Source organism: Phalaenopsis equestris, unplaced genomic scaffold (genome assembly GCF_001263595.1).
Source record: "Phalaenopsis equestris unplaced genomic scaffold, ASM126359v1 Scaffold001250, whole genome shotgun sequence".
Taxonomy (NCBI): domain Eukaryota; kingdom Viridiplantae; phylum Streptophyta; class Magnoliopsida; order Asparagales; family Orchidaceae; genus Phalaenopsis; species Phalaenopsis equestris.
The window spans coordinates 186,135-201,388 of NW_018165689.1; the positions used below are offsets into that span (position 1 = coordinate 186,135).

General features: G+C 34.6%; 1 protein-coding gene across 1 annotated transcript; it reads right to left on the minus strand.

Moving 5' to 3' along the window:
* Positions 1 to 1,837: 1,837 nt before the first annotated feature.
* LOC110033668 (RING-H2 finger protein ATL72-like) lies at positions 1,838 to 2,803 on the minus strand. Its single transcript, XM_020737725.1, has one exon. The coding sequence runs from the start codon at positions 2,702 to 2,704 to the stop codon at positions 2,141 to 2,143; it is 564 nt and encodes a 187-aa protein (XP_020593384.1). The 5' UTR covers positions 2,705 to 2,803; the 3' UTR covers positions 1,838 to 2,140.
* Between the last annotated feature and the right edge of the window lie 12,451 nt (positions 2,804 to 15,254).

Sequence of the window (15,254 nt, forward strand, 5' to 3'; positions counted from 1 at the left end):
ATCAGTAAGTGACCGTACCCCAATAATCCCTGCAAACACCACCAATACCTGCACAAAGCATGCTTCCAATTACCATCGATATTAAGCTTAAGAAAAGGAACAATAGGCTTACTCCAAACAACCTTGCATCTGTAATGCTGATTATGTATTTATTTAAGTGTTTTGAACTAATAAAACTTTTAAGATGGTTTAGGTGTTTTTTTTTAAATTTAAGTCTTAGTTGTAATAAAGAGACGGCATTCTTGGTAATCCCTCTATAAGTATTCAGTTCTTAGGTGAATAAAAATCTTCGCTGTAATTAACACTTTATTGAGAACAAAAGTTTTTTCACCTACTCTCAATTATCATCTCCAAGTCAAAAATTGCTGAGGTGTAGCATATTCCACTTTGCAAATGCGTGCACCTTATTGAGTAAACTTTTATGACATTTTAATGTATTGAGGACTATTTTTTTCTAATCAAAATTTACATGAAGTGTACATGGTAATAGAACACATTGTTTCGCCTTGCTACACAAATTGAAAAGCAAAGTACTGTTGCTTGTCATGTATACTTCAAAAAGCAAGGTACATGCATGATCTCGATGCTCAGATTCCTACTACCCTTGATATGTTCCCTTCCCTACCTGAAGCTTTTTATCTGCTCTTTCTGAATTGCTAAATTCAGACTTGAGAAACTGTTTGTGTTTTGTCCCCTGCGAATGTTATCCCAAGTTTATATTATTGTCAAGTAGTTTGATACTCTCATCTTGCTAGTGAAGTTTCAAAATTTACTAATTAAGCTATCTCATAATGTAATCCAAATACTTAGTTTTATAATTATTCATAAGGTTTGATAATGAAGTTATGTTCTGTATTAACAGTATGTCAATTTTTTTAACCATAGCTAGTTAACATACATTTTCCTTGCTTCATTATTTTGTTAGAGATTTGTTAACTATTTTAACTTGTGCATATATGCAAAACTCTATTTTTTTTTGTGGCTGATAGTAAGTTTGTACAAAAGACCTTTTTTTGAATCTTTGTTTCCTCCGTTTAAGAAATGAAGTTTTTATAGCCCAACTCATGATATTTTCGCTTGTGACAGTAAATAATTTGTGGCATCCACTTTTGAGTGAAAAATTTAATTCTATTTGTACTTCTGGAGATGGATAGGATTATCATACATTTATAGTACTACTTCTACTGCATTTTTAGTTTTGTTTAGATCATTGATTCTCAATCAAAGGTTATTGATTGCATATTGTGTCAACTTTATATTTCTATCATCTAACAATCATAAGAATCAAACAATGCAGGTCATTGTGCACACAGAAGAGGATTAAGCTTTTTTGTTTGGTGACGTTGTTCTAAGCCTCCTCTGCACAACAATGCATATTGCCTCAACAGCCCAATTCTACGGAGATCCTTTGCCCATCAGTGCTTATAAATATATACCTCTTATAAATTGGTAGCTAGTTCCATAAATCAAAATTATAATTCATTGGATTATAAAACATAACATCCTTCATAAATCAAAATGACTTCATCACAACAAACTTTAAAACAAAACTACAGTCCACAAAAAAAAAAAAAAAAGCTGTAATTTACAAGAAACTACTGATTCATTTACATTCATATTGCAATAGAATTGTCTGTCAGGCGCAACTGCAGTAATTGGTACTGTTACAATTATAACCGGCATCGAGATTTTAATATGGTAAATCTGATATTTGATGGGCTTGTTACTCGACAAATTTTTTATAACATCTGATCCTCTAACATGATCATTATCGATTGATACTTGTTTTACTTCATCAACCTTTCTAATGTATCTGCATTCATCTTTTGATCTATTTTGGGGACATCTGTAAAATATTCTTTCATGATTTTCATCTTTGTAAGAGGCGAATAATTTATATTTTAATCAATAACGACAGTAAATATGATGAAATACAAACGCTATAGATAATAACGATCGATTATCTTAATCCTCAGCATTTCTTAATTAGATGAAATACAATCGCCAAAATTTGGGGTACATAATGGACGAAACACAGGACGCCACAATCCCCATTTCCTTAAACCACTTGTTCAAGGAAGAAACATAACTAAGCTATGTACAATGTACAACACAGTTGAAGTTCTCCAAGTTAATTCTACTATATCCTGAAATCGGTCACTAATCCTTCAGGCTCCAACGGTTCAATGCTGATCCGGTCCTCCTGCTCCCGCCCCACACAGCTATCACTCTTCTGATTCGCTGAAAATAGGCATTGGCGGCAGGTTGGGCAGGTGGGTCTGGCCAAGAGCCACTTGTCAACACAGAGCACGTGAAAGCCATGGCCACACTTGGGGAGCTGCCGTATCCTCTCTCCCGGCCCTATCTCCGCCAGGCATATAGCACACTCCAAGCTGGTCGAGCCTAGCTTCAGACCGGCTGAGTAAACCACAACTGGGAGCTTTCGGATCGCACTGCGCCGAGCTGCGGTGCGGGCGAGTAGTATTTGGATGGGTATGTCGTGTCTGTCTAGTAGGCGGAGGGCACAACGGACGAAGGAGTTTAGGCCGAGAGCGCAGATTAGAGCGCAGAAGAGAACGACAACCATCATTATGAGGTTCGTGTCAAAGTTCGTGGAAAAGCGGGCAGAGTTGGCGGTGGTGGCTGCGGTTTTGATGGGGGTGACGGCGGCTTGGAGAAGGGAGCGGTGGGAGGAGATCGCCATGGAAGGAGTGGCAGTGGAGGGAGTTGTTTTATTTAGAGGAAATTTATGTTGAGACGATTTATAGAGGAATGGTGGAGTTGTTGGGTCGAAGCGAGTGCTATGTGGTAAGTTCATTGGACAAACGACTTGTAAAGAATTTCCCAAGATATTGCGCAATCCTCTCTACCTCCCTTCTGGTTGTTGCTTTAGGTGATCAACTATTAATTGTGATTAGATTTGTTCACCCTTCTTATGATAAAGATTTCTGAAGAATTTTCTTTGTTAGAAATGAGCTATTAAGTATCTTATTTCCCGACTGATTAAATGCTTATTTGAATTGATATTAGATGAGCTTTTAAACATTTTTTCAAAAACTAAAAACTAAAAAAATGCAAATCACCAAACAGTTTGCATTCAGATTCAATGGGGAAGAAATATCCGAGTGCTTTTGCCAGAAAAATTATTTCATAAAAGATAATTTGATTCTTACAACTTCTATGATCACAAGATAATTTTTTGACCATTGTAAGAATAAAGTCTGATTGTCATTTTACTGCTTGTAAAAAAGAAAAAAGGAAAAAAAGAGAAGATAAAAAACTATCCTAAAAGTTAGTTGAAAGAGTAAAATAACCATACCAACCAGGTTTTGCGTTTCAATATAGAAGCAGAAAGGGACATTATATAATTTCACTTCTAGGGAAGCAATTCCTTGAGCAAAAATTTCTCCCTCTTTAGAAATATCATAAAATTGTCGACTTGCAAAAATATTCATTGTTTTATTCCAGCTTTGAAAAATCATTTTAATTTTTAAATTTTTTTGTACGTCTATAGTGATTTCTTCTTTTTGTCTCGATGCAGGACGGGGAAATAAATTATCAGATTCATTTGGCTCATTGTTAGATAAAACGCAATGGGCAGAACAAGTCAGTGCAAACTTGCTCTGAAGTAACCAATGTGACGAATTGGAGGTGGAGTTGAATAAATTGACAAGTAAGATCGGTCCAATCCCAAACATGCCGACAATGTCCACCGCACCTGCTTCAACTTCAAGTGGTAGAGTGAGACTTTAAACCAAAACCCCTCATCACAAGTAGCAAAATGGTAAGCCTGATCATGCCAAACTTCATCCAATTCTATGATTTTTCTTTACTTGGACCTAAACTTTATTGAGTTCACATGTAGCCTCTAATTATAGCAATTGAGGAGAAGAGCATTTTGATATAATAATCACAGATTTCCATCACTATCTTCTATTAAAGCTGAAATTATTCCTTTACATTGTAAGTCTTATTCATCTCAATTTTGTAGACTATGAATGATGAAAATTGGTTCGACTCATCTAGTCGACAAGAGAAAGTAGGTGGCGCCAGTTTATGAAAGCTTGATAATCTATTGAACATTTATATGTAACGCTTTTATAAAAACATGGTTGATGATGTAGAATAAAGTAAGCTTATTTTTAAAAATGGAGATTATAACTTATGTGAAGAGAACAAAAAAAAATCTAATATTAATACGTCCTTAAGAAATCATATTGATTTGCACGAATTCAAAGCACGTTTAAACCTAAAGTTTCAAAAATCAATTGAAATATCCACACTTCAATTTATGATCAAATGAAGTGTATCAGGGAGAAACCAAATGACATGAAAAATGATTCCACTTTGAGCCCAAAGTGAGCTCAGATCATACACTTAAAGTATAAAAAGAAGCTGAATGATCTCTAAATCTGGCAGATTCATAGTTAAAATGAACGTCTCGATAAGACGAATGCAACGACCCTAAGATCACTCAATTTTGATATCATAAAGACATTCAATTACTCATAAAATAACATCCAATAAAGGAAATCACTTCTGACCATTCAATGTAGTGGTCCAGTTTCATGCAATATTTTTGAAGGATGTCACTCCCAAAGTCTATAAATAGTCCCCCACTCTCTTCATGAAAGGGACCTGGAGCTCAAAGAGAAGGCTGAAGGAGCTCAATGCTCTTAAGGGTTCCTGTGCTCCACCACCACCATACCGTTGTCATCAAGTCACTGCCAATGTTGAACCACCGTTGCTTGACCACCACTATCGCTGTCATTGGTCCACCGACGTCTAGTTGCCACCATAATATCAGTCGGACCTTAGCTTCTTGAGCACCACTATCATCATCATCACACGTCTGACCATCACTGCCATCGCCAGATCACTGCTACTTGGGCACCATTGTTGGTGTCATTAGACCACTGTTGTAAGGACGCCTTCATCATTGGACCACCATTGTGTGTCCATCGTTGTCACCACTATTAGAGCACTTTACTAGGCCACCACCATCATCATCGTTGAACCATCGATGCCCGACCACCACCGTCATTATCGTCGAAACATTGTCGTTGAGCCACCAACATCTCCACATATTTATCACTGTCACCACCGTCTAGCCATCTCCACCATTGGACCACCAATGCTGGCCACCATCATAGCCATAGTCAGACCATTGCCATCGGTTCGTCACCACCATCGGACTTCCACTGCTCGACCACCACATTCAATGCCACAAGAACATCGCTGCTTGGTTGCCTCCATCATCAGAACACCATGGACAGGTCACTGTCATCGGTCGGCTACCACCATCGTTGTTGCCAGGGCACCGCCTTCTAGCTACCCCGACCGCCGGATCAGTGTTGCCCCGCAACCACCTTCACTTCCATTAAACCAATGTTGTCGAGTACCACTATAGGAACCCCACTGCCCGACCATAGTTGTTGGACCAACGCCGCCCGACTGTAGCTACTGACGATGCTGACATTAGAATTGACGTCACTCAACCTCTACCATCGGTCATCCTTCAAAGCAACCACATCACCACTACTTTTCTAATGTAGGGCCTATTTGGGGCAGCTTATAAGTGTGGCGGCGTTTTCCAAACGCCGCCTCACCGTTTGTTTCTCATGTTTAGGGTACATTTTTTAGAACTTGTTTTCTATTTTCCATTAGACGCGTGTATATCCCCGCGATCCGCGTTCGCACTTCATCTTTTACCCTTCTTGCCCTCGCTAACCCGATCTCGCCCGTTTTCCAAACGCCGCCTCACCGTTTGTTTCTCATATTTAGGGTACATTTTTTAGAACCTTGTTTTCTATTTTCCATTAGACGCGAACAGCGTGTATATCCCCGCGATCCGCGTTCGCACTCCATTTTTACCCTTCTTGCCCTCGCTAACCCGATCTCGCCCTAACCCTCTGTCGAAAAAGATCCTGCCTCCGTCGCTACCCATTTCACGAAGAGGTTGCTCTCCCCTGGTAAGAAATTCTTCTCCTCCCTCTTCTACACCCTCCTCCCCCTCTTTTGGTCGAAAGTCACCTCTAATATTGCGATAAAGAAAGGTTCCTCTCCTCCATCCTTCTCATATATTGCAGTGAAGAAAGGTTCTCTATACTCACGGTGAAGAAAGGTTCCACTCCTCCCTCCTCTCCTCCCTCCTCATATATTTGGCCGAAATGTTGTTTTCAGATGGTTGGTGAATTCTGTTATAGTTCCTCTATCTCATTTATTTGATGCATTACTTTAAAAAAGTTATTATTTTTCTTTGGAGCTACTATTCTTGTTTCCATTGGAAAATCTCTTATTTGTAAAGTAGTTGCATGCACTATCGAGAGGAGAGAGTAATTTTGAGTGCATCTAATGAAATGGTCTTACAAATTTTAAAAAGTATGGGCATAACAGATCTGAAGCAATGATAGAAAGACTGGTAATGTTTTTTTTTTTCATTAAATGGCATTATACTCTTCAGTCAATTCTTGTACTCTTTTAGCTTTATTAGAAAAAAATGACTACATAAATTTCATGCAACTCAATATTTGCTCCAGGTTTTTGCATATATCCAGGAACTTTGAGAATTACTTACCCATCTCTACTTATGAATGTGTTGTGGATTAGATAGAGATGGAGGTGGATTGTTTTTATATAGGCCTCTTCTATTCTCGAGCTTCTTGATATTTTGTACCGACCTGTTTAGCATCTACATATGAATGTGTTGTGGCTCATCTGGGTGCTTGTTTTGCATCTCTACTTATGAATGACAAACTTCTACCATTTACTTCTGTTAATTTGTTATGAATTGAGAGATGGAGAGAGTAATTTTGAGAATGAGCATTCCTCGGTGATAAATATCTCTCTTTTTGTTTGTTGTTAATATCCAGGTAGTTTATGAAATCTGAAATATTATTGAAACTAGTGGGTTGGTGCATAATATTTCGATTATTTCAAGAAAAAAAATAGGATGATTCTGCCAGTATGGATTATAAGTGTTGGAGAATGAATTGTTTTGTTTCTTTTGTGTTCAGGGAAGTTTATTGTCATGGAAGTATACTGCAATGTTTATTTCTGTTAAGTATACTGCTTCACATAGCTTTGGTACCTGTCTGTTGGTTTTTTTGGGTGTTTGTTGGCTCATCTGGGAAGTTTACTGTTAGGGAAGTTTAGATAGGCAAGCATTTGAGAGCGGCAAGCATTTTAGATAGACAAGCATTTGAGATGAAAACATTTTACTAGTGTATGTACCTTCATATATCTTTTATGCTTTTCTGAAGCAATGTTTATTTCTGTTAGTAAATGGTTATTTCTGTAAGTAAATGGTTATTCTTCGGAGGAAATGGTAGGGGCTCTGGTTATTTTTATGAAGCATCTCTCGTGCAGTTTGGTCTGGTTTCTATTTGTCTGTTGGTTTTCTGAAGCAATGGTTATATGTCTGTCATGTGCCAGAGAGATTTATTAGGAAAAAAAGCTGAACATATTTCCTGCATACAGAGTTGGGGACATGACATGTTATGTATGATATAATGTAAACTTTTTTTATGCATGGATATTGGAGGTTAGGCTAATTATTATGGATTGAGTAAATGGTTTGATGTTGCAGTTCAATGCATACAGAGTTGGAAAGTTAAATGCATAAGGATAGTTTGAAAATAAGATGGTGGGGCTCTTTTCATTTAAGTAAAGATTCTGGATATATTTCCTGCATGCATACACATGTTTTTGCATAGGTAATCATAAATATTTTGTTGCTTTTTTCATTTAAGTACAGAACAGGACTTATCGGCTATGTGAGGAAATGACACCTATATGTGTTGGATTAGAAAGGTTTATCCCTAGAGTTTTTTTGGCTTCTTACAATGCCATATATTGCATGAGTTGTAATGATCTCATATTTTTTTTTGTCACTGGAAAAGAAGTTTTTTGGCCTCTTCTCTCCACTTCTCTCTCCTCCCCCCCCCCCCCCCCCCCCTTCTCCATGCATCTCCTTGTGGAGCAACTTGGATGGCCACAGAACTTCGTTGTCGGCAACCGTTGCCTCTACACTTGGGTAAGTAGATTTTATTTATTTCCTGTATTTTTTTGACTAATATGTATTTTTTTAATAATTGCAGGACGATGAGCTCCAAGTATTTAGGGAAGTCCGAGCAAGTGATGTGCCGTTGTGGGCTACCGTCCTTGCTACTCATGTCACGCCAACCACATAACTATGGACAACATTCTACATGTGTCTGCGGTGGGCACACAAACCGGAGGACTGCAATTTCTTCAGGTAGGCCGACATTAAGTATGTTTCTACGATATCACAACTAGACATCATAGCTCTGAGTTTGACGGTATCACAACTTCAAAACATCGCTTGTGGTTCGAGTGCTTCCGTTTCTACGATATCCCAGTCAGACAGGTTTGCTCGGGGCTCTAGGGTGTCTGAACCGGGCAACATTTGTCATGATATGCTTTTACATTTTAAAGTCAATATTGTCATTTTTTTTCTTGTAATTTTAACATATTTTTTATTTTTTTTGGGTCTCATTATACTTCATATTAGTATGTGAATGTGTATTTTACTTTTGTATATGTAACTGTGCTTTTTTTATGTGATCAGAAATATTTTAGTTATATAAATGTAACTCAAACTCTCTTGTATTTTCATGTCTTAACATTTGAACCTTAATTTTGTTGAAAAAATTATAAATTATGCTCCACAGATTATTTATTTAATTAAAAAAAATTTGCAAATAAGTTGTTTACAAAACACACTAACCAAACAGCTAAACAACTTATTGAGAACAAGGTCTTATTCACAACTTATTGAGAACAAGGTCAGAATGGTCAATTTTCCAGAATCAGTTGTTTTCCATAAGCGCAAGCCAAACAACTAGACAGTTTATCCAGATCAGCTGCTCATCAGCAGATTATCAGGATAAACTGCTTATCAGCAGAAGCTGGATGAACTGCAGCTGCCCCAAACAAACCCATAATCTGCCAGTCTCCTAGTGGAAGTGAAGGTGATACCCACTTATGCAATATTGCTCTGGCTTTTTAAAGGCCAGTAATGTCTTATAACCTACATCGACATAGTGGAATCATTTCAACTGGGCTAGACCACGTCATTTTTTACTTTTCGAGCTTTCAATTTAAAAACCATGGTGTCCCCTCTATTAGATCTTTCTTCTATCTGTGCGTATGTTGAATTTTTGTACAATGTGAAGACAATAATATATCTTTATTACCGCAAATTCTTCAACATGCAATAATAATTTATGATCAAAATAAGAATTTTAAATTTAAATATCCAAAAAAAAATCCAAATAAGAAGACTAATAACAAAAATATAATAATAATAATAATAATAATTTCAAGTGCCCAATAAAGGCATATTTCAACACGTAATAAAGACTCATTTTAAGAGCACAAGAAAGAAAACATGACTAATTTTTATTTGAGTTTTAATATTTAATTTTTAATTTCTAAATTGAAAAGTATTACTTTTTTTTTTATTTCAAGAAACTTGAATAGGTTGTCAAATTTTTAATAAAAATCAAAAGACAAAAAAATAATTCAATGAATTTAGTTGTTATTTTTTTTTTTTCAATATGGGCAATATGGGCTAACCTGTAATTTGCTAACCTGTAATTTTACCCCTCAAGTTTTCTCCTTTTTTTTCTCAATGAGAGGAGCGTAGAGTCAAAATAAACCCCACAGATAGTGTTATAGTGTATAGAAAATGCGCAACTTACAAAGAACAATTTTAGAAGAAATTATTCTTATTGAGCTAGTGCATTATGTCTTGCATTCATTTACAGAACATTGACCAAGTTATATAAATTGTATCATAAATAACTAATGAATTTCAATCAATAATAAACCCTAAATGCATGCAATACTCCTCAAATTAAGAACTACATTTGAAAGTTCATGCTTACATACTAATATAAACAGCTTATGAACTACATTTGAAATAAATAGCTTATGAACTATATTTGAAAGTTCATACTTACATACTTTAATAAACAGAAAATATGACATTTTTCTGGCATATTTTCTCATGTTTTTACATCATTTTATATTGATATTATGTTTGAGAATGTATTTTTGTCTTAGTTGTGCAGGAGATAGGGTAAATGTGAGTTTTGAGCGAAAGACGATGGAAACCAGCATAATAGAGGAGTTTTGCAGACCAGTGCACCTGTGGCCCACTTAAAGTAATTTCGTGTTAACACAATGCGCCCACATCACAAACAGTGCACAACCACGCTTACGTAAAGCACTCGCATTGTCATCGCAGCTCACCCATCCCCATAGCAGTGTACCCGGGACAACTTCGCGTCGCGCCTGTGCCGACTTTGCGGCGAGCCCTCGTTCGGTTGCTAGACTTATTTTGGCAACAAATTTCTTGCCTTTGTCGAGCCCTGCCTATAATTATATATATATGTTCATAAGGATGATTTTATGGCATCTTGGGTTGCTAGTCTGAAGAAAATAAGGGAATTTGATTAGAGAGATCTCTCCTCTAAGTTTTTATTCGTCTCTTTGGATTGAAACTTTTGGAGGTTGATTTTACACCTCTTGTTCTTGTGAGTTTGTGTGAGAGTTTTTTATGAGAAGGAAAGATACTACTCTTGTGAAGAAGAAAAGCTTTTATTGTAAGTTTAACATTCCTTTGTGTCTTTCATGGGAGATTTGTATAGTTTTCTTTTTTATGATTTTATCGACAATGTGTGGTTAAACTCTTTTTGTTTCTCTGTAATGTAGAGGTAGTGATTATATCGTGATTTTTTTGAGATGGTTTTCTTGTAGCATTATTCCATGTTTCCATTGCTTTATGTCGTTGGTTAACCTATGGACTTCAATTACTCTTAGTTTGGATAACTAGGTGATGCACGAATTTTGTGCGTTATAAATGTTTTTCAACAACACAACACACAAGACAACTATACTAAAAAATATGTAGATTAATAAAAATAAAAATTACTTCAATATAATAATTTTTATCTTTTTAAAATATTTAAAGTTGCTATTTCTATTGAATTAAGGTGTACTTTCAATTCCAATTCGTCACTATGTTGCAAACGCAAAGATACGTATCACTCAAGTAATAAAGGGCTATAATAGAGTCCTGATTATTGATCCCACAGAGAGGTGAAAATTATTATCGTAATAACACAAAAACACAATATTTAAACTATAAAAAACTTAAGCAAGAAAACAAGTTAAAATTTTGTTTAATGCCACTAAAGAAACTAAGTTTAATACACTAATCTCTAAACTTCATAGTTAAATTTACTAAAACTAAACAAGGTTTTGTGACGAAGAGTTCAAATTTAAGAAAGTAACATTCCTCTTATAACGAGGTTAAGTCAGTGAATTTTCAAATTGAAGAAAATTGTATTGTGCTAAATAGGAGCAATTATATTCTTTCTTTTTTTACAAGTGACAAAGAACACTGGCTAATCCAGTGTTTAGTCCTTAAATTCACGATTATGCTGGGAAGATAGTGGTTCTCACTATAGAGTTTCCACGTTCCCCTTCCCCGAGGGCTAACATTTCGCTTTTGTTTCCAAACACTTGAACCAAATTGGGGATTCCAATTTGTCACCCTAAAATCTCTAATTTTATGCCCATCAATGAATATTTCCCTATTTATTTGCACTCAACCTCATGAACTACATTCTTATTCATGAAACAAAATGTGATTCTTACTTTGTTGTAGAAAGCATATCTCTCTTAGATCGTATGTTTCATAACAAATTTTAACAATTCAATTGGTCAGTTCAAAAAGTAAATGATGTTCAAAGTTTGAATCATCACAATTTTGAAATTAAAATATTGCACAACAATCACAACAATCTTGATTCAATCTTGATTCTTCACATGACTATATCTCTTTGTAGGGACAAGGACAAAGAAGTCTACTCATAATTCATGAAGAAGATATAACAAAACATGGATTATATATATAGAAACAAGTTTACAAAACAAGAATGAAAAGTAAAACAATTAACTCAATCTCTTTCCCAAGCAAATTCTGTGAAGTTCTAATAAATCTCTTTCTCTTTTTACAATAACACTCAAATCTTTCTAGCGCTCATCCCAGAATCCTAGGTGTCGTCTTCTCTGGATTGTGACGCTTAGGCGCCGATTCAATTTTTGAAAATGCCACCTTTTGACTCCAAATTTTGTTCTTTTTGCATCCTTTAAGCTCAAAATGCCTAGACTTAGTATAACTGCAACAACATATGACAATACATTTCTTTAAAGTGCAATATCAACCAATATAAGTTTTAAATATATAATTAAAATTGAATATTTTTTTTGTATCAAACTCCCCTAAACTTAATTGTTGCTTGTCCTCAAGTAACTCTTTTACTACATAAAAAGTATAACTTAAGGTAGTGAGTATCACTTAAAGACTTCTATAGTTTTTGTTTTTTAAACACAATAGTACGACTTTAGAAAAATTTTTAATAACTTAAATTAAAACTAAAAATATAGGAATATTTAGTAATTAAGTCTATAAGTTTTGGTTTCCTACTCAATTTAAGAATAGGTGTAAGTCATCATATTAAGGATGCTTAGAAGAACTATATGAAAAAGAACTTCATGAGAACTTCATTAGTAAAGATGCTAATACTTTAATATAAGTTTAGAAATATATTTAAGTCTCTTTCCTTAAGTTGATTCAAGTGAAGCCACTTTTTGATTAGGCATCTCCTCACATATTTTTTCTTTTGCTTTTCTTTTTCTCTTTTCTTCTTCTTTTTTTTTTCTTTCCTTTTTTTCTTTTAGGATCATTTTCAATTCTTATTTTTATTTTCCTTTTCATATAAGGATTACTATATCTGGACAACTTTTAATGATTTTGAACTTCACTATCCTCTTCATAAAGTTAAAAACTCCATACATGTCATACTTATAAATGCATATTAGCTTTGAAAAAGATTTTTTCATAAAGTATCAATCCATTCTTTTTATATAACTCTAAGACTCTTAATATTTCAAAAATACAATTTCTTTTACTTTAAATAGTACACACATAACCTTTACTCTTATACTAAATATCTCAACTTTAGAACTAACCTTAGAACTAATCTTCATTATTAAAGTTTTTTACTTAAGTCTACAATCATATTTTTAAAATAGAAAATATATTTATCTTCAAGTTGACCTCTAATACCAAAATTCATGTCAAAAATAATTTTAGAAATATAGTTTATTGAGGACAAATAAAGTTTAGTTTCTTTTAAAAAAAATGCCCCCCCAACCCCCCCCCCCCCCCCTTAAATTTTTAATAGGTAAAGCATTTAATACAAAAATGAAGGTAGAAAGAAAACATTATACACATTTAAATAAAACTAACCTGTAGAGGGCTTTGAACTTGAAACTTTTCAGATACCAATTAAAAGGAACTGGGTATAAAACATTATATAAAACATGATATATCAAAAAGATTTGCTAAGTAAAGGAGAGTTCTAAACATAAGAAATAAATTGCAAAAACAAATAATATTGAAATAAAAATAAATAATCTACATCTAAACATAAAAAGTTTAACATCATTTTACAATACACATCATTTAAAAATAAAGTTCACTAACTAAAAACAACATGAAAACAAAATCAAACTACAGAGAACAAACATAATAGTAAATTACTCATCATCATCTTCATCCTCTTCTTCAAAGTCTACTTCAGACTCATAAGGTGTAAAGCAGGAGCAAGTAGAGAATTGTATATTATGATCACCCCTCAAATATTTTTCCATAGCCTCATTATAAGAAATCTCATAATCCACTTTTTCCTTTGTAGATGTTCATCACTATGATAATTTTGATCCTCCATAGTTCTCATCTGATTTCTGATAGTCAAAATATTACCCTATTGAATAAGAAGTTGCTCCATAACATTCTCTAGAGAAGTAGTGTGGGATGTAGAAAGTCTAAAAGCTGAAGTAGAAGGTATATCATTGCCTCTACCACTAGCTCGTTGTCCACCTTGTAACTCATATGTATGAACACTGGCCTTAATGATAGGTTTAAGAGGTTGTAATAATTCTTCAGATCTATCATAACCCACTCCTGATTGGTCACGTAAAGGAAAAATTAAGGCTAGGTATCCTAAACATCCAGTAGTCCCACCTCTAGAAGAATTATGGGCATTTTGATAAATGAGAGCACCAATGTTTATTCTCTTCATTTGTTGAATACAAAAATTTAGAGTAGCTCTCTCCTTAGTGACTTCACTCAGATGATTCATTGGAAGGAGTCAAGTAGAAATAAAATAATATCAAGCTTTAGATTGAGCGTTTAACATAGAAGTAGAGAAGTTTACCTTATGATCATTCTTCATTTTCCAAACTCCTCTTCCATTGGTCAGATAAGCAATACCTTCATCCAGTGCCGAATCAAATGTATCGAATGTAGTATATTTACAATGAAATTCTTCCATTAACCCATATAGTGCATCAATTCTTTCAAGGGTGAATTCAATAGTCTTACCTCGTACAAATACTTGATCATCCGAAGCTTCTAGGAGGTTTGCATAAAATTCCTGGACGATCGAGACAATTGCTACAACCGTGAAATAGCCAAAAGTTTCCCAATTTCTTGCTACAATCAATCCTTCAATAGAACCTTCGGGATTCTAAAATGCTCGTTCTTGAATCAGTTTCCTTATCATGAGTTGGGTATTACAATGATGTTGGGCTTTGATGTTCATAAATTTTCTCATGTCACAGGCCTCTTTTCTCTTCATCTTCCTCATTTAGGAGCCATATAAGTTCTAAAAAATCAAAATATTTCCAAATAAATACACTATAAAGATAAAGTAAACTCCTAAAATTAAAATCATTGCTAACAAACTTCACAACATAGATTCTTCACTAAATTTCTCCAAATTTTCCAATTTTCGGTTTTAACATAATGTAGGGTGTAGGAAAATCCATGGTAAAAATAAAAAATTTCTATGTTAAAGTGAAGCTCTTACTAAGAGAAGATGAAATCCAAGAAATTCAAGCCCCAAAATCGCCTCAAATCCGAGTATTTGGATTTCCTAAGATGCTATTCAGCCTTAGTCGAAAGGTAGAAGACGAACTGAAGCATAAAAAATGGCGTCACTGTTCATTTTTGCGGTTTTTAATGACTGTTGATTTGGCGCCTAGGCTTCAACGCTTAAAATTTTAGTTTTCATTTTTTTTGGTAAAAAGTGTTGTACACCAAAGCACTCCATCTTCTAATTTGTTTAAATTCACTTTAATTTTCATAATTAAGT

What these genes read in the sequence shown, in the direction of transcription:
- LOC110033668 (XM_020737725.1), bottom strand. Translation starts at nt 2,704, where the DNA reads ATGGCGATCTCCTCCCACCGCTCCCTTCTCCAAGCCGCCGTCACCCCC.